This window comes from Zeugodacus cucurbitae, chromosome 5, assembly GCF_028554725.1.
Source record: "Zeugodacus cucurbitae isolate PBARC_wt_2022May chromosome 5, idZeuCucr1.2, whole genome shotgun sequence".
NCBI lineage: Eukaryota > Metazoa > Arthropoda > Insecta > Diptera > Tephritidae > Zeugodacus > Zeugodacus cucurbitae.
The window spans coordinates 53,729,228-53,754,819 of NC_071670.1; the positions used below are offsets into that span (position 1 = coordinate 53,729,228).

Consider the following 25,592-nt stretch of genomic DNA (forward strand, 5'->3'; position numbering starts at 1 on the left):
TGTAGGGATGTGTCTATTTTCATAGTTAGTAGAAACGTAATTTCGGAATTATTAGTGTTGAAATTTTTTTTTTTTTGCATCACATTGACGAGATGAAGATGCATTATTTTTAAATATAAAGTATAAAATTTTTTTTTTTCAATAGACATTTAAATATTTATCAAATCTGAGGGCAATTTAAAATTATTTAAATTTAATAAAGCCTTAACCTGTCAAGGTTAATCAAGTATCCATATCCTTTCGTCATTCCAATCGAAGGAAGATAATCCGCAGCAAATCACTTTTCTCATTAATCTTTAACTGACAAGCAAAATAATATTCTATTGAATGATGACTCTGTATTTCAGAAAGATAAAATACACAAGTACAATTGCTAGGCCACTACATTTACAATCATAAAATGTTGCTCAAGGGAACTGATCGACCTACCATTGTTTATGTACGGTTAGGTGTCAGACCAAATTATTTTAATTCGTTCAGCATCATATCAAATAAGAACAGATTTTACTTTTTGACGTCATTAACCAAGACCATCCATAGAATAAGTCCATAATTTCCAGAGATTTACTGGAGACCTTCGAAATAATACATTTTTTATATCATCCAATCTACATTTATTTTGACAAATTTTCAAGGAGCATCGAGTATTGACCAATGAAATCATATGACGAGGCGGGCCCAACAATCGTGGATCAGATTTTTTTATAAATTTTATAATCTTTGCTTTCATCCATTTTCGGTAAGTGCAGAGGGAAGGAATTATAATACCATCAACTATTTTACCTCTTTCACCATGAACAAATTCGACAAAAAAACACAAAAATATTACTATTAAGTGTAATGTCTATTTGTCAGTATAATCTGTCACAGTTGTGTCATTATACTGTGATTATGGAAGTATCTGCTTAAAAAAGGGTAACATAAATACCTTTTTATACTAATTCTTGACAATACTTTTTGAAATAAATTGACATAATCATATATGCATTGAATTTGACATAGTGAGAACCGCACCAACTTCGAGTAATAAACATTGCTAATAGAATATATGTTAAGTACTTCTATCGAACACATTTATAGTCCGCATATTTTATTATATTTATACCCTGAACAGGTACAACTACATTATATCAAATATGAACTTCAACGGATAGTAAATGTAGGTTTTAGGAAAATCGTGAATACTTCCAATCATTTGGTTCTTTACCAATAATTTGGTAGAGCTTTGGACTCAATGTGATACAAATATGCTCTCGGAAGACATTTTCGCTTTTGAGAGGTATTTGAGACCACCTATTGATAAGACCAAAGATTACATTATATTACTTTTTATGATATTTGATTTTATGTAGTCATGCTGTTAATTCTTTATTAGGTTGACTCTCTGAGTTATGTATTTTTTTCGGAATTTCGGTTAAAAAGACTCTGTGGCTTTTTACATATTTCGAAAATATTATTTATGTACAAGACGATTGTAAAGTTATGTATAACTCAGATTTCAGTATAATATTATGTTTACAACTTTGTTTTCCGTTTTTTTTTTTTTTTGTAAATTTAAGGCTTTTTTGTAAAAAAAAAACGGTTACAAAAATGTTATTCAAAATATTGGCCGTCGATAGCATTCGGCTCAAAAAGTGACATTTAAAGTTGAGAATAAGTTTGGGATGCAAACAGATCTCTACAAATATTTTGTTGGGTTAATGTTGACGAAAATGTCCAAGATCGATATAAAACGATTTAATCGATTTAATCGACCAGTGCTTGAGCCTAGAGACATCTATTGGAAAACGGCGGAAGCAAAGTTGTAGATCCTAATCAAGTTTGTTTAAATATTTAGATACGGCTCAAAAAAGCTCTCACAAAATTAATAAGCTACTACTAAAAAGTTCAAACTTTTTGGGATAGAAGCATGTATGTGAAATATACAGTATTCTCAACCCCAATTGAATTTAAAGTGCTGCAAATATTTGGTTTGAATCAATTGAGGAACTCATTAAATTATATATTTCTAATATAATTATTCACTAAACTTAAAATTTTCGCTTAAAAGCATTTCAAATGATGTTCAATTTGATTCATTTAAGTGGATAATACTGTAGCGTTAACAAACAAATTCAATTGGTGTGGAACAAAAACAAGTATTAGCGCTGCATGAAAATCAAAGAAAAGCCAAAGACAAAACTACGTGAGCAAAACATAATCAAGAACAACGGCAACTATGCAAGTGTGTGTGCATGTGTGGTGAATAAATAACGCATATTCTAGTATATAAAAGCTTTGAAGCGTACTGTAAATCGGCGTTGCACTGAAATGAAGAAAACCATACACAAATCAAATGAAACAAAGCTGCTGTATAAAAATTTTACTTTTATTTTCAATAAATATATATATATATATATGTATTATAAACTGCTTAAGCGTAAAATGCTTGGCACTCAAAAGGCGTGTGGGCGCGTTGCTAAAAGTGCTTTGGAAAACTTAACGCAAATATTTTTTATTTCAAAAATTTATTTAAAAAATCTTATTTTGTGTGGGTACTTCTCATAGATATACTCCATGTCCAGTTCGACATCTTGTTGCTGTTGTTTTTGCAATTGTTGTAGCTGCAGCTGTTGCAATATCTTCAATTGGAATTCCAGCTGTTCCTTCTCCCTGTCCTTCTTGGTGGTCGTGGTGTTTTGACGTCGAGGCCGATTCATCATCGGATCCTCCATTTGACGCGACGACTGCGCGCGCACCTGTTGCGGTGGACCGGGCAGTTTCTTCTTCTCCTTCTTTTTCTTCTTCTTCTGCTCGAACAGCGCCGCATTGGCCGAAGCAACAGTTGCTTCGCGCTCCATTTGTTGTTGCTTCTTCTTGGCCAAAGCGGCGGTTTGAAAGTGCACCAGCGGCGAGCTGCGTCGTCGCACAGCTGCCGCATGCGCGCCAGTGCAGCGGTGATCTGGTGTGCCGACACCGAAGAGGCGACGTATGCGCCGTTTGTTGATGAAGCCCAGTCCAGAGCTGAAGGTGGAGCTGGCGCCACCCTCGCTGCCGGCGACCATCTGACTGAAGTTGCTGTCCAAATCGCACGAGCCACTGCCGCTGTTCAGCGTCACGCCGCCAATGGTGCCGGCCGAGTCGGCGCCGCACGGAAATAGATATGTATTGAGTGTGCTCAGCGTGGAGGAGGTGAATTGGCGCGTCAGCTCGAAACCGCCAAAGGCGCCGCCGCCACCGCCGGTAGCGCTACTTGAGCCGTTCGTGAAATGCCAATCGAAGCCCGGCGGTCCAACGCCTGTGGTGGTGATCTGCGGCGGCGGTGGTTGAGTGTGATTCGTGCGCGCGTTTGCTGCGTGTTGTTGCGGTGGCATGGCGACTGCGGTCGAGCCGGTGGCGGTGGTGTGTTGCGAGATGCTTGTGTTGCTGGTGTTCGTGTTATTGTTGCTGTTGCTTCTATTCAGATTACTATTATTATTGGTGCTGGTGGTGGTTGTATTCGTGGCGTTGTTGTTGTTTTGTTGCATACGCGGTGCCGCGCCGCTCGCTCTCTGCATATCGTACGAATGTGGATTCACATAAATATGATTGTTGTTATTATAGTTTTGTTGACCGCTGCCGGTGGTGGCGCTTACACTAAGCGCATTCGTAGTGGTGCCACCGGTGGCGCCAACAGCAACAACGCCAGTGCTGCCTGTATTGGTGTTGTTATTATTGCTCAGATTCATATGCATATTCACTTGATTGATGTAGTGTGCGATGCTGGCGTGTTGCGTTTGTGCGGCGCCACCACCCGCGCCCACACCGCCGCCTCCAAATATATTATTGTTATTGTTGTTCTGTTGGTCTTGCGTTTGCTGGTGTCGGTGACCGCGCGGTGCAATTATCGCCACAGCCGGCACGCCTAAATGATGTTGCGCTTGTTGCTGCGCGGTTGGTGGGCGCGGTGGCATAATCGGCACAATAGGCAGCGGCGGCAATTGTGGTGGTTCGCGCTCGCGTCGCAAGTGTAAAGCGGCGGCAGCGCCGAACATGTGCGGCGGAAATTGTGGATGCTCAAGTTGTTGCTGTTGCCCCTGCGGTCGTTGTCGTTGTGGACTGTTGTTATTGCTTTGTTCTCCTTGTTGCTGTTGTTGCCGCTGTGGTGCATCGCTGTTGCCATTGTTGCTAACGGTGGATGAGCTACCACCGGCGCCTCCGCCGCAGCAATCGCATGCGCCCGCACCATGTGATCCCATGGCGCTGCGTTAATGTTGGACTTTCTTAACAAGTGTGGTGAGTTTTGAATTGTTTGTTGCTTGCTGTAGTGCGGTGCGTTAAATGTTGCGCTTTGATATTTTTGTTTGTCAATTAGTTGCTTTTAAGCGATTGTGTTAGTTTTTGAACATATTTTTATAAGTTGAGTTTTGAGTAGAATAAGTGGCTTATGTTTTCAGTATTGCTTTGTTGCTGATTGCTTTCGAAAGTGCAGTTTGCTTTGAAACCGTTTCACATTTGTTTATTATATGGTTTTGTAGTTTCATAACGGAATTCACATCTGTTTCAAATTCACCATGGTGTTTTGAGTATGGCTGATTATTATTTTTTAATTTAGTGAGTAATATTTGGAAACATGTGTCGACTTATCTTAGTTGATACTGTTATTTTGTGTTTTAAAGCAGCGTGTTGAGTTTTGAAAATCGTATTTTTTTCTAAATTACTATATGCGAGTTTCTAATAGTAATACCGCTATTAACAAAATGTGCGTTTTTTTTTTTGCTTTTTCAATAAATTTATTGTTAAGTTGTTTGTTTTAAATCCGAACTGCCGTGGAATGATGAGGTTCTAACAAGTGCATCTAGTATTATTCTAAAAGTGTCTTGAATTGATGTGGTTTTAGTCAATCATTCCGTTCCTTCACAACAAAATTTTCACACAATAATTTCTTCTCGAGAGAAAGAGTTTTAATTAAACTTGTTTTTGCACTTTAAACTTGAGAGAAGTGACACAATCACTACTTCTTACAACATTTTTTGCATCTTTATACTTTTCAAAGCATGGAATTTTTATAATGCACTATTGAAGCATGTCATATGAGTGGTAGTAGCCGAAAATTTTAATTTTATATTTCAAACTCAAAGTAACTTCATTTCCAGCTCTAGCGTGTAAAAATACTTTTTCACCACGGTGTGGTGAGTTTCCAAAAAATGCGTTTTTTGTAAAGTTTGCATAAAATAACACGATTAAAAGTTTACTTTGATATTTTAGTGCATTTTTTGCGCGTGTACAACTTGTTTTTCTTAGAAACTATTAAATTTTTGTGTTTTTACTTTCGATTTCGTTAATATAATGGAATGTTCACTGGCAGTTAACGTTCAGCGTGCTTATTTCACTGATATTTTTCTCGGTGCTACTAATATTTTTCAGCACACGTTTATTATTTTCATTAATTTTTATATGAATAGCATATTTGTAGGCGTATATGCTATAAGCTTAATTCGTTGTTGAAGTTTATTAAATTTGTGTAATTTTTGTGCACATTTATAATTTACTAGCTTGATACGCACAACCAAAATATTAATTGCTTCTAATTACTTGTATATCCTTATGTATGTAGTTAAACAAAAATGCTTTGTCATTTATGCATTTCATTAAATATTTGTATTCATATAAGCCACTTGTTATCACAGCAGTTGCGCAATTTACTAAATGAGCTAAGTGCGCACTATTTTATGCCAATATATTTTACTTTTTAATTTTTAACAATCAATCAACAGTTGCGAGAATGTCATAAATGTCAAGATGTCGCGCTAACACCCACTTAACTAAGCTGTTACTAAGCACTAAGCATTTGGAAAAAAATAATTACCGTCATTAAGCATTATCGTTTGTTTGAAAAATATTTTTATTTTTCTTGCTAATTTTACTTTTTTTGAAAATTTATATTTTCACAACACACACACACGCTTTTGTATTTAACCGCTTGCATAGCAACTGACGCAAGGTCAGATTTTTGTAAATTCCCTTTTTCGTTGCATGTTTTTAGGCGTTGTCACATGTTGTTGCATTTGTGCCATATTTATTGGAATTTTTTTTTTGCATTTACTGACATGCTGCATTTGCCATATAAATATATTATATATATAATATATATTTTCTTTTTTGCTGCACCACACAATTTTCACTTTATATGTTGCATCACGAAATGCAGATTTACATACTTTTAGGCGCACAAGTGTTATAAGCGCTATTGGAGCTTTTTTAATATTATTTCTTGAATATTTTTTAAATATTTGTCATTTGATTGCTCATTTTGTGCTTTTATTTATTTTATTTTATATATTTAAATCACCACTACAGATAACTATATTCGCCACACACTGAAGTTTGCTTAATATTTCAACAACTCCACTTTGCACAAATGTCTTTGATGCCACAATCGGTCATAGAATTTCAAATCAAATCTTGACGGCGCCAGCAGCGACCACCACACACACGCGCACACATGAGCGACGCTTATTTAAATCGGTTAGTAGTGCCATTGGTGACTGGTTGAAGACACACGACATTCACCAGATTTCACGGCTCACAGAGTTCAACTCAGCTCGGCACAGCGCACAGCACAGCACAGCACTCAGCGCGCTAGTTCACCGCATTCGTTTGGCAACAAACAACAAATAAATCGCATCAACTTCACTTCGCTTCGCGTAACCAGTCTGTTGTGAGCAATACCAGTAAACCAAGCAACCAAACCAGCCAACTAGCTAGCCAGCGAACCGTCATACCCAACTATAACTGAGCTATGTGAGCGAGCGCGAGCATACATACGGCTAGTTAAGGCACCGTAAGCAACAAAAAAAACACGTGTCGACGACCAGCACAACAATAATTGCAAGGCAGACGCCGAAGAGCGCAGCAAAGCGTTTCTCATATTTCCTTTTGCTCCTTTGCAACAATTCAACTTTCAACTACTTCACTTCCTTTATTCAACATTGTACTCCGCATGTCGTGGCGGCCGTCGTGGCTTGTGGCGTTTCCGCTGCTGCTGCTACTGCGGTCAGTGTTATTTTGTTCCTCACTTCGTTGCGAAGGCGACGTCGCAGCAGCGTAGAGATTGTTCGTGAAAGTAGTTTAAGTAGGCATTGCCGTTAAAACCGATTGGTATTCGTGCCACAGGCTCACTTAAATGTGAGAGCTGTGAGCGTAACTTGACTAACACTCTCACTTTGTTTTACGCTCTCTGCAGCATATTGAACTGTCAATGTGACAGCCAGCAACACGCGCCAGTTATTAACTTTTGCTTTCACCATTTTTTTGTGTTTGTTTTTGTCCTTTTTTGGTATTTCATTTACTCACTTCCGCGCTTTGTTGTTTATTCTCCTCTTTACCATGTATTTCAAGGCTCTTATGGAACAGCAGCGCTGTTGGCTCTCATTTAACATTGCTGTTCGCTCTCAACTGCTACATCCCCTCATCACCTTTACCCGCTCACTCACTCCTCTACTTGGTTTTCCTGTATTTTGATGACTAAAATGCTCCCACGGCAACACTTTTAGGCGAAAGAGCAATCCATGGCGGAGCGTAAGCGTCCAGGCGTACAGCCATTGTGTGTAGGTTGCTAGCGTTGGTATCCTGGAGCTCATGGCTGACTCAGTCAGTTAACTGTGAGGTGTGTTATATTTCAAAACGTGCTACTTATCTTAGTGTTTTTGTTGTTGATTCATTCGCAAGTGCACGAGGCCAACTGTCAGTCAACAGCGAAGACAAATAAAAAACAAATTGACTACGGCAAAAAGTTTAGCTAAAGAAGCTGCTTAAGTATGAGCAGCGCCAATTGAAGAGCACGTGCTTCCAGGCGGTACCTTATATTTTATTTTTAATAAAATTTCTCACGTACCATTTTGATTGTCACCTTTGTCTGAGCTTGACTTTGTGACTAATCTTCATTATTGAGGAATTTTCATAAGATGATTGTTTGGGCTGAAAGCAAATAGCCCAAGTTCATATTTGAATACATCACCATCAGTAGTACGAAATGGACTTTTCTCCGAATATTTGCCTTTTAATCAGTTCAGAAGCACTATGCTTTCATTAAATATCTGACTCTCCAGAGAATATATATTTAGTTGGATCCAAAATTGAATTATAGGCGTGGCACAGCCCACTTCAAGAAAAATATCATATCTCAGACACTTCATGACCGTTTATGTTCTGTTAATACAGTTCGAAAAAGGACGAAATTAGACAACAACTACGCCTCCTTTTTTATAAAAATCTATTTCAAATTCAATTCGGTCTCTAGCCTTCTAAACAAAAGCTGAAGACTAAGCAAATAAAGCCAATCACAAATAGTGCCTATTGTGTGTGGTAGCTCTGATCAGAAAGCAGTCTATATCGACCCTTACATTTATATAGATGGGCTTGATATACAAAGTAAAATCAACTTTGTTCCAATGCTTAACTTTACAACGAATATTGCAAACATATGTATATCTAAAGATAGAGAGTACCCATAATTTATTAATTATGATCCAAATTTTTGCCGAATTGAAAGAAATATGTCGAAATATACCCCTAGACCGCATATGTATATCCAATAATAAGGATTTTAACTTCTTAGTTTGCTTGGTAATCTGCTTCTGAGTCAGAGTGCTAAATACCTCAAAATAATAAGCAAGCATATTTTATTTTGTATTCTTGAATTGAGCCATCTCGGTCTTTATCTTCATAAGACCGACAATTCATATATCAAGTTAAGCATTTCTACCTCGTTTTCCAAATTAACCAACAAAACTTTTCAAAATATTAATAAACTATAATTTGCAGATATAAAATTTTCTTAACTTTTAGACTAATGAAGCAATTAACTAATTGGCCAATTGGTACTTAATTGACAATAATTTGGAGTATAAGAGAGATAAAATATTTTTTAAAGAGAAAGCGACTAGTTATGATTACCTAAATGTCAGAAAACTGAAGTATTTGGTTGTAATACTTCCAGGATCACTAATGAAGCAATTAACTAATTGCTCAATTAGAAATTAGTTTATCATAAATTAAAATGGAAGTTTATCTCCCACTTTCTGAAATCTATGACATGAGAGAAATAATGAATAATAGTGAGAAATTGAAAGTAATCGAGGTAATTTACAGAAAAGTAAAATATTTTGTAAGTTGTAATGCTTCTAGGATCAATAAATGCAGACTCTTTGAGTTTAAAACTATAATTTTAATTGAATCTCAATTACATTAATATTCAGTGTTAGATTATTCCCTTTTTTAATCGACAACTTTCAATTTGCACTAATGGTTTAAGCAAAATGAAGTCAGTTTGAATAACAAATTGAGTCAATTTAGATATTAATTGTCTCAACTAATTGCATTGCTTGCTATATTGAATATATTTTCTAAATAAAGAAATTTCACAAAATTTATATTTATAAATAACACTGTGATAGTTTTTTTCCAAAAAAAAAAAGACAAGACCAAATTCGACGGTTTCCTCCTATTTCGGGTCCTACGAATCGAACTGCATCATTACTTTTTTGAGTTACAATCATGGTTTCATACAAAATTTTTTTTTGAAGTTTTTCATCAAAGTGGCCCATTGTAAGAGAAAGACACTTTTTTCTTCGGTCTCTAACTTTTTTAATGTTGACTTTTTTGGTAAACTTTCTTTGGCAAAGCTTCTCAGAATAAGTCTGTCTTTAAGTTCTTAGAGGACTGTAAACCCCAAAATCAATGTTTTTTGTGTCCTTATAGCCAATATGTCGAAAAAACTGAAATTTAATCCATTTTTTTAATGTCTTTGCCCTCAGGTTTCGTCAATATTTTAATTTACCCTTTGATACTTATACATTAAGTGACTCAAAAAAGTAATGATGCAGTTGAATTTGGTCTTGTCTTTTTTTTTGACTATCACAGTGTAATATTTGTAATAAACATATTACGAAATTCAAATAGATTTTAAAATCGATGCGAATCATACTATGTCATTATAACCATCAAGAGAGTAGCAAATTGCACGCTTGTAATTATAGTTCGCGAAAGTGAAATTGCAAACTTCGCAAGCACCGATGACCTTGAGTCATCAGCTGTGCTGCGTACTCCTTGGAAATGAAGTCGGGTGACTTCAATGTCAAGCGAGACGATAAGAGACTCTCTAAATCATTGCTTGCAACCACAATGAAAGCCACAATTTTGCTCACTAGTGTAGACATATGTACATAACCACAAACATAGCGCTAAGCGTTTTCATATGCAATAATTCACTTGAAACATGTTGTTAGTACAAATAAATCGCCCGAATGTACACTTAGCAACACACAGGGGTCTCAGAAGCCTTGCGGGCACAACATTGCAAGTAATCGCAGCAGACGTTCATTGCCTCAATGCGCCATAAATCGACTGCAATGTGCCACAAGGTGGCAGCAAATGCAACGTCAACTGCGCGGCAGAGGGCGGAGGTGGTTGTGGTGAAGGTGGTGGTGAAGGTGCTGGGAATGAAGACATCAGCGTTGGTTGTGAAAAAAGAGGAATGTAAATTATACAGTTAGCTGTATTGGGATTGGCATTGCCATGGTCATGATGAAGGTTGAAGACTCAAGAAACTGTTGTTTATATCTATCTGTGTGTGTGTGTGCGTGTGTCTGTCTGCGTGCAAATAAATTTCTGTTCGAACATTTTTATGTCGGTGTGTTGCTGCAAATCGTATTTCGCTGATGAATCGCTGGCGTGAATCAAACAAATAGATTTATAGCTCAACGCCAAATGTTATTATAGCCCGCTGGCTGTCATGGCTGCGCGATTGATGTTATTGCTATTGGTGATTTCTGCTGTAAACAACGCTGTGAATCGAATATATATATATTTCAGTGTGTGTGTTTAAACGATGTTGATTTCGCTTTGATTTGATTGGAAATTTTTTTTCTAGTAAAGCTAAGTAAATGCAAATGTATTTTTGTAAGATTTATTATTATATTTTACATATTTTTAGAGGGAAAAAATTCAGTAAATATATTTTAATCATGAATGAAAATTAAACGTACAATAAATTCAAAAAACATATTTAATTGACAATTATTATTTTTTAATTGATTCATTATTGATTATATTAATATTTTTAGGAATATTTAACAGAAAAAATGCTACTAAATCACAAACCTTCCTCATATAAGAATGTATTACTCAAAGAGTAGACTAAAACTTAGCTTAAAGAAAGCAGTTGCCATGAGAAAATCAATAAATAAGAATTATTTATAAGAGTTTATCAAATAGGAAGAGAACAAACCGAACGATTTTCCAACATAGGTGAGTTAGTAAGAGAAACCAGAAGTTTTCTTAATTTACTGGCGAGTCTAATAGCCTTTTCACACAGGCAAATTAATTGATCAATTAAAATTTTGATTGAGAAACCAGTTTTTGCCCTTCGCACTGTCGGCTAACTTGATAACCCATCAGCTGTTATATATTTTTGTTTTTGCTTTTCATAAGAAGTTTCATCAGCTGATTTTTAGCAGCGACCTCTACCATCGTGTAAACAAAGAACGTATATATAATTACAAATACGGTATTTGTCGCAGAATTGCATTTCTTCTCAAGTCGATTAAAATTCAATTAAAAATCATTATAGATTTTTATTCCATACGGTAATTCGATCTTAATCAGCGTTTTAATCGAACAAAGGTGGGTTAATTGATCAATTAGCTCCAGTGTGAAAAGGCTATAACACATCAAATTCATATTTACAAATAAAAACAAATCAGACAGTGGCTCAAAAATATTTGTTTTACAAGTTTTGAAGAGTGGACAACAGCAAAGAAAACGAAAGCGAAGACACAGAATTCCAATTGATCATACAATCAGCTTAACCATAAGAATTATACCGAGCTTCTCCCAACTACTTGTAAGAACACACAAATAAATTTTGTAGACTTCATTTGACTAGTATGAAGCTTATGCGTCCTTTCATTTCACATAATCGAACCATATTCAACTCTTGGTTTACCCAAAACAAACAAATGTTAAGTCAAAAAATAACACCTTCTTAAATATCATGTGAAAATATACTTTAGAAAAGTATTGAATAAAATTTAAGCCTCGCGAGGAAACATCAGAAATACCAATGTAAGGTATTGGTACAGTTCTTTTATTATAAGTGGTTTTCCTCATGTCAAATTTAATGACAGATTTTGTCAAAACAATCGAAGTTGTTATATAATATTAATAGTTAAAATTTTCGAATATATTCGAATGTTAGGTAAAGTCAAGTGCAATGGTCTGCTATTTTAATGAACAATTTTACTATTGTCAATTTTACGTCATTGATTTTGACATAATGAAAACAACTATTTAGACTCAAGCATATTAGGCCATATAATAAATATTTCCAATATACATATATGGTAAACGGCTTCAGTATGAGAGATATGCGACTCCAGCGCCATCTATGTGGCAAAAATTTTTGGCGTAAATATATGATCAAGATTTTATATGATCACGATTTGAAATTAGAGAAACCATGTTCTAAGCAGTTATACCATAGTTTGACCTTCGGTTGGTGAGAGATTTGTTCTTTTTTCATTAGGAACATGTTTAAGGTTTTCACAAAATTGATTTCAAATAAATCACAAGTCTTTTCAGCTCTCAAACCTCGATTAATAGATTTTATATATATAGATTTAGCTATACAAAAAATATCTAAATTTCTTTTGTAGAAATCTAGGTTATGCCCTAGTTCGATTTAAGCTTTCGTGTTCCAAAATTAATTAGCCAAACTATGACCAAATATTAGGAGCGATTAAATAATATTTAACTTCCAGTTTTATTGCGCTTTTACTGGTAAAAATAATTATCGGAACTGCAATTCTACTTTACTACCACGAAATGATTTTCCTTTTGCCGCCCCTTAAGTCAAGTATACTTTTATTTCGTAATTTTTGGTTCAGCACCGACAGATGGTGGCATAATTACACCACTAAAGGCGGCAATTAATGCCGGGCTGTGATTGCCACTTTCGCAATGACTTCACAAGGCTTTAATATTATATTTCGAAAGTAAGTAGCTTCTTTAGGTGAAGTTGCTTGAATATTTAAAGAAATTATTGTATCGTGCACAGACTTAGCAATTCAAAAAACATTAGTTGAACAAAAACATTTTCACATAAATGGGAAACAGAAAATTTGTTTCGAGTACCATGAAAGGGCTTTTGATGACCAAAAAGTAACAGTTTTGGTCAAGGGATCTGTCAAAACCCCACATTGAATAATATTTTTGAATCAAAACTAAATAATCGTTGGATGGAATTAGAAATCGATATATTTGAAGTCTCATTTATTTGCCATTAATTATCGGATCAGTGACGAGGTCAAAATTAAAATAAAAATAAAAATAATTTAAATTGAAGAATAAGGTTGCCACTTGTTTTAAATATAAAGGGTGATTTTTTAAGAGCTTGATAACTTTTTAAAAAAAAAAAACGCATAAAAATCTCATCGGTTCTTTATTTGAAACGTTAGATTGGTTCATGACATTTACTTTTTGAAGATAATTTCATTTAAATGTTGACCGCGGCTGCGTCTTAGGTGGTCCATTCGGAAAGTCCAATTTTGGGCAACTTTTTCGAGCATTTCGGCCGGAATAGCCCGAATTTCTTCGGAAATGTTGTCTTCCAAAGCTGGAATAGTTGCTGGCTTATTTCTGTAGACTTTAGACTTGACGTAGCCCCACAAAAAATAGTCTAAAGGCGTTAAATCGCATGATCTTGGTGGCCAACTTACGGGTCCATTTCTTGAGATGAATTGTTCTCCGAAGTTTTCCCTCAAAATGGCCATAGAATCGCGAGCTGTGTGGCATGTAGCGCCATCTTGTTGAAACCACATGTCAACCAAGTTCAGTTCTTCCATTTTTGGCAACAAAAAGTTTGTTAGCATCGAACGATAGCGATCGCCATTCACCGTAACGTTGCGTCCAACAGCATCTTTGAAAAAATACGGTCCAATGATTCCACCAGCGTACAAACCACACCAAACAGTGCATTTTTCGGGATGCATGGGCAGTTCTTGAACGGCTTCTGGTTGCTCTTCACCCCAAATGCGGCAATTTTGCTTATTTACGTAGCCATTCAACCAGAAATGAGCCTCATCGCTGAACAAAATTTGTCGATAAAAAAGCGGATTTCACATTTCGAACCGAACACTGATTTTGGTAATAAAATTCAATGATTTGCAAGCGTTGCTCGTTAGTAAGTCTATTCATGATGAAATGTCAAAGCATACTGAGCATCTTTCTCTTTGACACCATGTCTGAAATCCCACGTGATCTGTCAAATACTAATGCATGAAAATCCTAACCTCAAAAAAATCACCCGTTATTTTAGATTATAGTGACAATAAAAAATAAAAAAAAACGAAATGTTTATAAAAGAATATCCAATTCACTTTATTTTCATTCTATCTGAATTTAATAAAAAATATTAAGAGTTGCCACCTGCCTTCAAATTAATATTCATTCCGAAGGAAATATACATTGAACAGAATATTAGAATTTCAGAGCGTCCCAGATTTGTAACTTTAAACAAAGTTTAAATTGAAGCAGTGTTGCCACCCTTAAAAAATTATAAATTGTAAATTAAAAAAAAAAAATAAAATATCAAACAATTTTGATTATTTTACGAATGTGCTACTATATATTACATATATATTAACGTTGCCACCTGTTTCAAAAAAATAAATTTGGTATTATTTATTTTTAAAAACAACTGTTTCCAAGTTTTTGCGTCAAAAATTATTCTTAATTCTAACGCGCGAAAAATTAATGCACATTTTTTAAATAAAATATTATATAATATTAATATATAAAATATAAAATATAATAAAATTAAATTATATTTACGTCATTTTTATGCTATCCCGCATAACAAACTCCTTCTGCCTGTGGACATTTTTGAAGAAAATTTTTGAGATCAGGTAAACATTGGAGCAGTGGTAGAAGAAAAATGTTCGGAACGAAAATGAAGTTTTAAGTGATCAAAGAAAGCAACACCCGCCGAAATAGAAAGAAGTTAAAGTTAATTATTAAGGAAAAATGAAAATTTAATTCTAAAATATATTCTCATTAAATAAAAACTACAATTAAACAAACAAAAATTCTAAAAATTAATCAAAAAAGACTTTCAAGGCACAACCTCTCTACTTCTAATCACAACAGAGCCACTTGCAGTGCTCTCCTACCTCTTCTTCTTGTGCCGCATCTCGGCAGGCGAGCGCACATTCTGTGACGATTGCATTCTCGATGAAACGCTACAATGGAAGGATGCCTGCACTGGCGTGGCGCACGGACAGCGCCAACAATAACAACAGCAATAACAAAAGGAAGCGATCGAGTGATGCAGTAGTAAACGTTGTAATCGAAGTAATCAGATTGTTGGCAGTAATTTGTAATTATGATTACATCAGCGGCAGTAATGGCATTTAACGATGATATGTGTTGTTGTTGACGGCGGCCGTTGCAGGCACAACCGTTTACCGTTAGGTGATGCACATGCATGCGTATGGTTGTGTAAGTGTGTGTGTGGAAGGCATGTAGAGTGGAGTGGCGTAGAGTAGTGGAGTAAGTTGTTGTTGGAGTGCGTGTAAGCGAGGGCGTGAGGCGTAGGCGTGGCAAGTTGTAAAGCCAAATTTGTTGTGGATCACAGAAAAATCACAGTTATAGATTAGAGCGCCTAAAGAAGTGAGATTTTGTGTGGATGTAATAAGGTGAGCATGGGTGTATGTACGAGTACATGTGTTGGTAAGAGAAAATCATATGTGTATGTGTGTGTGTGAAGTTAGGTGCCAAGTATAAAGGTGCAGGTGCTTGCTTACATACTTTTAAGCGCTACATTTCAATTTAGAAACAGCGCAGGAGTTTCGTTTTTGGTTTTTGACTTTTTGAATAATTTCTTCCCTTTTTCGCGAGAATTTATTGCTCAACTGCACTTTTTGATAAATTTTTTTTTTAATTTTTTAAATTAAATTTTTTTTAAATATTTTTTTTTATAATTTTTATTTTTATTTATTATTTTTTGTTGCTGTAAGCTTAATTGAAAACTTCTCTATGAAACTTTAAGCTGACTTTATTTTCTATTTTTCACCTTTTTTTTTGTTCCTTTCGCAATTTTTTTTATCAACTTTTCAACGATTACACAATAACACTGTGGCGCACACGCGCGCGCTATATTTCTTTCACACACGTCAACTTGCCACTGACAAAAGTTGCTAATTTATGATTTTTTCACATATTGGAAATATGATTGCGAAACGGGTTTGGAACATCGGCACACACACACACACACGCACCTAATAAACACACACACAAACAAATTTTATTTTATGTTGTTGTTGCCAATGCAACATTTCACGTACAACACAAAAAAGTGCTGATAAGCAGCCAACCAGCGCTCATATATGCTTTAAACGCGTTATTCTTCCGTCTTCTTGTTCCACTAAACTAATTTAATTTTGAGCTTTGCCACACTTGGTTGTCCATCGCAATGCTGCAGTGGCGGCGTGCGTTTATTTTATCCACGGTTTGTTGCAAATAATGCCGTTAAATGCATTTTCTAAGTGCCAAGTAATACTTGCGATGGGTGCGTTCACCACGCCACTGCGTGACTGTTGCAAGCCTTGACTCTGAGGTAATTAGTAAATAGGTGATAAAGAAATGAGAAATAAAGTGTAGAATAGGTGCGTGAAGAAAAGCAGGTGCTTCAACGTTGAAAAAAGTGAAAGCCGCTAGGGCCCACAAAATGTGTCTTTCCCGATGAGATAGACACTATTGCTGGTATACAATTTTAGAAGCTTTTATAGTTTGATTTCTTAGTTTATAATTCCCATTGACCGTTACATTCGATGCCATTATGTATGGAGCTCGATTTCTTTTGTATGACCGTGGCCTTGGTCCAGACGGTGAACCCAATTTTCATGTGATAACATGTTCACCAAACTTGCTATTCGTTTGAGATAGCAATCGATTGTGACATTCGCTGTGTGGCTTGTGGCGCCTTTCTGTTGGAAACACATATCGTCCAAGTCCATATAGTCCAATTTAACCAAAAATAGACAGGACGATTATGACGACCATAAGTTGGAGGTAGCTCTCTTTAAATTGAGGCCACTGATTACGAATTTCGGTAGTAAATTTTAATAATTTCGACTCGTTGTTGTTTAATGATGAAATGGGAAACCTTAGTGAAGATAAATATCAAAAGAGCGGAAAGAAATATGGCGTCGTTTGCTGTCCCAATCGGTCTACTTATGTAGCATCTTACTTTTAAGAACTTACTTATTTTGACCACGTTTGACATGAGAGCTTTAAGGTACACTTTAAAATACAGTTACGTTAGACTTATAATTACCCACTTATTGGTATGGTAATTACCACAGATAGAACCCAATGCCTAAGACTCTTTCAATCAACTATTATAGGGCTATACATATTTCTGAAAAAACGATGGAAATTTAATAAAATATATTCAGAACTTATAGTCCTCGCTCGATACAAATCCAGCACGTTTTAATTTTGTAGATCCGTCAGTCATAATATTACATTTACTAGGTTAAGGAAAGTGTTATAAAGTCTGCTTATCATCCAGTACAATTTCGATATAGCCTATTACCATAGATCAAACAGCATTGCAATTAAACAAATTTTGCCCTGGAGTGGTTACTTAAAACTATTCGAAGAATGCAAAATGGTATCGCAACACTTTTGGTACAACAGTTCAGATTAATTATCAATAAACCAATTGAGAGTATAAGTTACAATGTGAGCGAAGGTAAGCGGTGAAAACAGCCTAAAATTATTTCTGGATCTCAGGTTTATGAATTAAAATAGGAAAATATAAACTATTGCGCACTATTCCTGCCGCCATAAGTAGTAAACAGAAAAGACACTTTACTTCAATAGATAATGCCTAAAAACTACGCATGATATAAAAGACTTCCTCAAATTACTTAGACATTCACAGTCTATTCGTGTAACATCACAAAGCAGTATTAGCTCTGTGAAGAACTGTCGTTAGAGTTCAAAATAAGTTGCAATGATATACATATCAAATGCTTAATTGATGTTATATTCGCATATTAATATAAGCTAAACCGAACCAAAGTAATAGGCATTACCATCACTCTCCTACTATTTCATGCTTAATTCCATAGTAACCATAAAAAAATAATTTTTCGATGATATTTTCAGTGCATATTTTATTTCGAAAATTAATTTTTTCTTATAAAAAAATACAGATTTAGATAATTTAAAAAATATTAGAAAATGAATTGAAGTGAAGAATAGAATTTGAAGAAAGCTCATTTCCAGAGCTATGTATATATTTTAAACTATATCTCTTTCTTTGAATTCCTTAAAAAATATGACCGGAGTTCAAAGCAAAATTACTATATACATATATCTTTAAAAATAATTTAATTTTTTTTTAATGCCATGCGCCTTACAACACAATAACTAAACCGCTCCCGTGCTCACTCAAGTGCCAACAACTAAACAGCTGACCAACCAACCAACCAACTCGGGTGCAAGCTAATCAGCCACCCAGCCAGTGCGGTCAGTTGAGCAAGTTCGCGAGCAAACAATTTACAAGTAGATAGTATATAGTATATAGTATGTTTAAATTAACCTTTCAACATAAACAGCTAAACAAATAAACAGCCAACAAAACAACACAACTGCAATACTAAATACTTAATACAAAGCGCTTCGCTGCCTTCTTCCACTAGAGAATCGCTATTTACTCAGTCATTTTCGTATTGACACATGTTTTGCAACATTCAACATCTTGCGTTTGTTTGCCAATAAGAAACAAAAACAAAAATAAGAAAACACAACATAGTTGCAGGAAAATTAAAAACCAAAACAAAAACAAAAAAAAAAATTAAACTGAAACAAAAGCAATTTTTTTAATTCTTCTCTTTTTCGTTTACCATTTTCATATAGCAATAAAAGAATTCCGCAGAAAGAGTACAACAACAAAAATAACAACAATATTTTTACTATATCGCTCGCCTCAAACGATGCCTGTTAGTGAGTGATTCACTGCCAACCTCCATGTATTTGACGTGTGCTAAGAAAAGGCAGGTTTCCCTCCACCCCTGCTAAGTCTCTCTCCCACACATACATATATGTATGTCTATATGTATATGTATCGCCTTTATATTTAGCAATTCTCCACTCACTGGAAATATCTTGAAGGCACGTTTTTTATGTGCCATTGTTTATTGCAGTTGTTGTTGTTGTTTTTAACTTTGTTTTTTGTTTTTCTTGTGCCTGATTGTGTGTGTATTTTTATGACTTTTTCCATCGCTTTTGTTTACATATCATTTTATTGGAGGCCAATAGTTGATATTCCGATATGAGCATCATTAAATTTAATTGTTTCAACTAAAGCAAGCTGTGTGTGCACACTTTCATTGGCGAAAAATGCCGAACATATTTAAATACAGACTATTAAGGTTTTCATCTATTATACAGTTAGGTATTTGCATACCCTTGTACTCCTTTCAAATTCAAGTTGTTTTAGCAGATTATTGCGCTAACACACGTTTATGTTTCATTTGTACGAATAATAGGTGGGTGGTAGGGGGTCAAACAATGAGTTTTAATGCTTTTTTATAAAAAAATTGGAGACAAAATAGGTAAAAAATCGTAATTTATTTTATGTTTAGATCGGTGTACCGAAATTGCCTTTAAAATCAATCAAAATGAATTACGTTACAAAGAGATAATTTTAGCTTTCCTATATTTTTAAATTATATTGAAAGTAGTATATGCAAAAAGTAGATGATTTACAAGGCAATAAACCCAATAATCACATACATTAAAGGCATATATATATGTACACATATTTAAAGAAGGGCTTATTTTTAACAACACGTGTACATAAAATCTTAAAAAACTTTTGTGGTATATTTATACGAGTACTTTTATTATTTTTTTTGTTTTCTTAACTCAATTGTATTTTTAACAATATTTTGTTTTTGAATAGTTTTAATATTATTATTATTTTTATTATTCTAATTATAATTTTTATTTAATCGAAATTAAATTTAAATTTTTAGAATCCTCTATTGAAGCTAAGATCTAAAGGTCGAGTAAAATCTATAAGAAATAACTAGTATTTCAGCACTCTACTAGAATTTTCAGTCAGTATTATCAAATATTTCATTAATTTAATTGTGATTCTGATTCCTAATTTCTGTTGGACTTTAAATGTTGGACTCTAAATACAACACATAAGAGACAAACTCCAACGAATCCATTGAAAATAATAATTTTTTTTTTCAAAAGGGACGCCACAAAACAAGACCGAAAGGAACAGCAACCAACGCCAAATTTTTGCCCTCTCTTTTCACATTTCCCTTCAGTAAGGTTTGCTATTTCATCATGGAAAGATATACGATCGAACAACGAGTCGAAATTATTAAAGTCCTCTCTCGACGAACCAAAATCAAACTCTACAAGTCGCTTATCATTCCCGTCCTGCTTTATGGTGCAGAAGCTTGGACGATGTCAACATCAGATGAGACGACACTAGGAGTTTTCGAGAGGAAAATTTTGCGCAAGATTTATGGTCCTCAGAACATTGGCAACGGCGAATACCGCAGACGATGGAACGATGAGCTGTACGAGTTATGCGACGACATTGACATAGTTCAGCGAATAAAAAGACAGAGGCTACGCTGGCTAGGTACGAATGGACGAAAACACTCCAGCTCTGAAAGTGTTCGATGCAGTACCCGCCAGAGGAAGCCGAAGAAGGGGAAGGCCTCCACTCCGCTGGAGGGACCAGGTGGAGAGCGACCTGGTTACACTTGGAATCTCCAACTGGCGCCGAACTGCGAAGGAAAGAGAGGAGTGGCGCGCTCTCCTCGATTCGGCTATAACCGGCTAAACGGTTGAACGCCAATCACATACATACATACATACATACTACCGAAATTCGGAGTGAGTGACCTCAACTTCAAGATCATTATTGGTCAGGCAACAATCCACACGTCCTCCATGAGTAACCATTGCATCCCGAAAAAATTAAGGTTTGGTGCGGGTTATAGGCCGGCGGTGTCATGGGCGGTACTTCTTCAGTCATGATCAAGACCGACACGTTACTGTGAATCGTTAACGCTCAATGATAACCAAATATTTTTGACCCAGATAGTTGGCCGCCAATTGGTTGTGCGATTTGACGCCATTAGACTATTTTCTGTAGGGCTACGTCAAGCCTATGGTCTATACCAACAAGCCAGATCCGATTGATGAACTTCGTAAGCATGTCGAACGTGAAATTGCAGCAATATCGACTGATTTATGCTTGAAAACCGAAAGTTGTCGGACTTCTGCAAGCGTGCCATGCAAATGAAATCGAGTTCCATACATAATGGCATCGAACGTACTTTCACAGAAATAAAAAATTTCATTGATATTCCAAACCCTTTTTGTAGCGCTCTTATTGAAAACCCCTTTACACCGATCATTTAGGTTATGCTAAACTGAATGAAACCAATAGAGAAGGGGAACATAATGACCCAAAAAATTAAACTGGAGAAAATGTCAGATATAATAGGTAGAAACTGTCGAAATTGGGCAACCGACAGTGGGGGTAAGCTACAGCGAGAGGAAGAAGATCTAAAGAATAGGAAAACATCCAACGAGAAATTAAAATTGATTTAAGGGGTTATATACAGTTAGAATTTTCAAAAAATCGATTTTTTTTATTTCATTTTCTTAATGAACATATAGTTAAGAATACACACAGAAAATTTCATATCATTCCGGTGAATATTTTCAAAGTTACAAGCAAATTTGAAAAGGCGTTTCAGAGTGCTTGGAAGTATAAGGTCCGAGCGGCAGCGCGTTTTTCTCAAAATGGTGTTTTCAAAGTCGGTGACCAACATTACTCGAAAACGGCTAGACCGATTAGTCTCAAATTTTAACACGACCTTCTTAAATATATTTTTTAGTAATTAATCGAAGATTTTTTCTCTCCGATAAATATTTTTTTCTTTATAAACAATTTAAGGCCTAAATTTCGGTGAAGAATCGATTTTTTTTTTTTGAGAAACCGCCATTTTGTCAAAAAATTTTATTTTGCTTATTCCTTCGATTATTTTAACGAAATCTGTTTGGTTTTTTTTAATTTCATATGATCCAGTTCCGAGATATAGTGGTCACCGCAAAACGTCTTTTTTGAGAGGAGCTCCTGGAGATCAGCTGTAGCTCTTTTTCAAATAAATATTTTTACTAGTACTAAGTCTTAAAATATAGTTAAAAGATACCATAATATGTGTATACATTTTTGGATCAATAAATTAAAAAGTTTTCTCAGAAAAAAATCTGGAAAATTCACTTTTTTTCGGCCGTGTAACTGTATATAACCCCTTAAATAGTTCTGAATTTCTCGAGAGACCAAACTATCAACTAGTGAGCCAAATAAGAATCCCCATCAAAACTTCAACCAATAGCCTTCCAAATTTATCCAGCGAAGGTCCATAGTTTATCCAAGGCGTTCGAAATCAAATAAGTCTCCGATGAATACGACGACGAAATATCGTTGAATACGACGAGATAAATCTAAAACTCTGATTGTAATTCTTAACATAAAATTTATAAAATTCAATGAAAATTAATGAGAAAGGCAAAGCTAGTATGTCTGTTATGCTTTCTGCGCTTCTCCATGATATAAAGATATAAACTGGCATACAAAAAGTATCTGTTGAAAAAAATAATATCAAGATCGCAGCCGCTCTGCGAACCGACCACAATGGCAATAAAACGGAGCTATATTCTTCAGTCTATTTGTAAACTAGTTTGTATACAAAATTGGAAAAATTATGTACGTTCTCGCATGCTTCTCAAGGATGTTATGAGGGCATGTGCCACTGGAGAAAGTAGAAACGACGTACTAGACTCCAATCTTTAATATTCCAAGAAAGTATGATAATATTAAAGAATATCAATCCAAATCTTTGAGAGTTTTGATAGCGCATATCAGAAGGAAATAAGGAGGGGAAAGAGAGAGAGAGAGAACAGGGCCAAGAGATATTCCAAATAAGTAAATCTGTTAAACGATTTTCAAGAAGGGTGATATTGGTTCTTGAGTTGTACTTGAGTTAATTTGAACATTGAGTTATGTCATTATATTTTAAATAAATATATGTAAAGTACGCTAAAATATAAAACTATAGTAATTAAAATATATAAAAAATATGTATATATTCACAATTATTTAAAAAATATATATGTATTTACATTTATTTATATTATAATGGTTCCAATAAATTACCTGGGAGCTTGTGTTAAGCTGCCGTGCGTCGAGACGTAGGCCATGCATGCATTCCCATTTACAGGCGCTCCACAATCCAAATTATTTACACGCACACCAATAAGTCACAAATACATATATGTATATTTATATTTGTATATATATGTGTGTGTGTATGCGTATGTATGTATCTACAGGATGCAAGTAGAGTAGTTTACAACAACTTTGACACACAAAAAACACACATACAGAGAAACAGAAATATTTTGTTATATACAAATGCGAAAATGCAATAACGGTCAACTGATGCGTTGTTGCCTATATTATTTACACACACACATACATGTACACACATTCATAGGTGTATATGTATGCATAAAATATTTTTGAAAAATTTTAAAAATATTTTCAAAATAATTTTACATAATTTACTAAACGAATTCTCCACTTAACACATACATACATACGTACATTGCATCGAAATTTTGCTAGTTTTTCTTTTTTCATGTATGTTTATTTATGTACAATATTATGTGCAGGAATTATCGTAAAAATTTTTAATGAACTGTGAATTCTTCTTGTAAATGCAATAATTTTTCATGTAATTACAATATTTATTTTTAGCTACGTTGTTGTTGTTTCTGTAATTTTCTTCTTTATTTCTTGTTGTTGTTGGCATTGGCCTTGGCTGGTAATTGTGTAAGTAAGTAAAGTACTTGCTGTAAAGCTGATCGATTCGGCGGCACTCGCCGCTGGGAGCGTTGTTGTTGTTTTTTTGTAATTATTGGCGCTCTGCTCTGTTGGTAATCGGCAAGAGCAGCTGTGATGCGTTGGGAATTTTCACTTTGCGATAATTTTATTTTTAATTCATTTTTAAATATTTTATTTTCATTTATTGCACTAATATTTTGTATGAATTTTCACTTTGAAATATTATTTTTTCTCCTTTTTTATTTATAATTATTTGTATTATTCACTAGCAGCACTTTAATAATTTATTCACTATTAAATATGCAAAAAAAAATATTCATTTAAAAATTTATTTAATTAATCGAAGAATTTAAATTTTTTAATTTTATTTAAATTATTACACCACCATTGAAAATTTTATATTGATCGTGGAATTCTTTAATTTATTGACATATATATTTCCAATTATTATTCAATCTATAAAAGCAAATAACATTTATTCCTAATTTAATAAAATGTATAATTCATTCTTTGAATAAAATTTGAACATCAAATTATTTTTTAGATATATTTTATATTTTGTTAAGATTGAGATAATCTTCGCTACTAGTCACTTATAATCAGGGACATTCTAATATTCTTAGCAAATTTCCTTTTCTTCCTAATTCCACGGATTTCCGAAATCCCCTGAAATAAATCCACATACGTCCCTCAATATTGCCTTCCCCACTAGAGAGATGTGAGACAAGGGCGAGGTAGACAAGGAAAACGAAATTAGCAAATATACGGACGGTTCTAAATTAGATAAACGAGTTGGAGATGGTGTCTTTTCGAAAAAAATTAGATACCAGAATCGCCTTCCGACTACCAGATAACTGCAGCGTCTTTCAAGCAGAGATTACTGCAATAAATATATATATTTTTACAGACAGCCAAGCGGCTTTAAAATCACAAAAGACCCTAAGAATTTCCTCTAAGATAGTAAAAGAATGCCATGAGCTATTAATGGTACTGACTTCTTACTACACGTCAAACTAGCAATGGGTACCTGGACACAGTGATATTCCAGGTAACTGTGAAGCAGATGAACTAGCCAGATAGGGCACAACTTTACAATTCGATCCCAGTAAAGGAGATATATTAATGCCGTTGTCCACTTGTAGACAATTAATCCGTAACCAGGTCATAGGCTGAGCTGAATCCCGGTGGAAAGAATCTATGACTTGTACAACTAACAGGCAAACGTGGCCTGTTTATTGAAATTTAAAAGGAAGAACATAAAAACTCTAATTAAACTCTAATTGGAGTGCTAACTGGTCATTGTCTGATAGGAAGACATGCCGACAGACTGAGGTTACCAAACAATGACTACTGTAGGAGCTGCCAAGACATAGAAGAAGAAGAGACTGTTGTACATCTTCTATGTGAATGCAAAGCATTGTACAGGAAAATAATTGCAACAATCGGATACGGTTTCCTCGACGAAATCTCTGAGGTTGCGTACATTAAACTGGTTGAGGTGCTCAACTTCATAAAAGCCACATAATGGTTCAAAGAGGACATTCTGGTGTAAGGGGATTCGATTCCCGGTGGATTCACAATGGGCCTAGGCGCGTCATCTGAGATCCATTTTAAT

At 34.8% G+C, this 25,592-nt stretch overlaps 2 protein-coding genes across 10 annotated transcripts in view; both read right to left on the reverse strand.

Moving 5' to 3' along the window:
- Positions 1-25,592, reverse strand: part of Sh_1 (potassium voltage-gated channel protein Shaker) — a 390,305-nt gene that overhangs the window by 294,516 nt on the left and 70,197 nt on the right. Inside the window, exon 1 of one of the 9 annotated variants that reach the window (XM_011179089.3) lies at positions 23,288-23,936. The exons of the other annotated variants lie outside the window; for them this stretch is intronic. Coding sequence (XP_011177391.1) covers positions 23,288-23,331 — 44 coding nt within the window. The 5' untranslated portion in view covers positions 23,332-23,936. Of the gene's footprint in view, positions 1-23,287; positions 23,937-25,592 lie in introns of those variants that run through there. 9 annotated transcript variants of the gene reach the window in all.
- On the reverse strand, positions 1,151-9,299 carry LOC128922053 (dual specificity protein kinase splA). The gene has a single exon (XM_054231437.1). It carries the CDS (start codon positions 4,215-4,217, stop codon positions 2,508-2,510), a length of 1,710 nt encoding a protein of 569 aa, XP_054087412.1. The 5' UTR covers positions 4,218-9,299; the 3' UTR covers positions 1,151-2,507.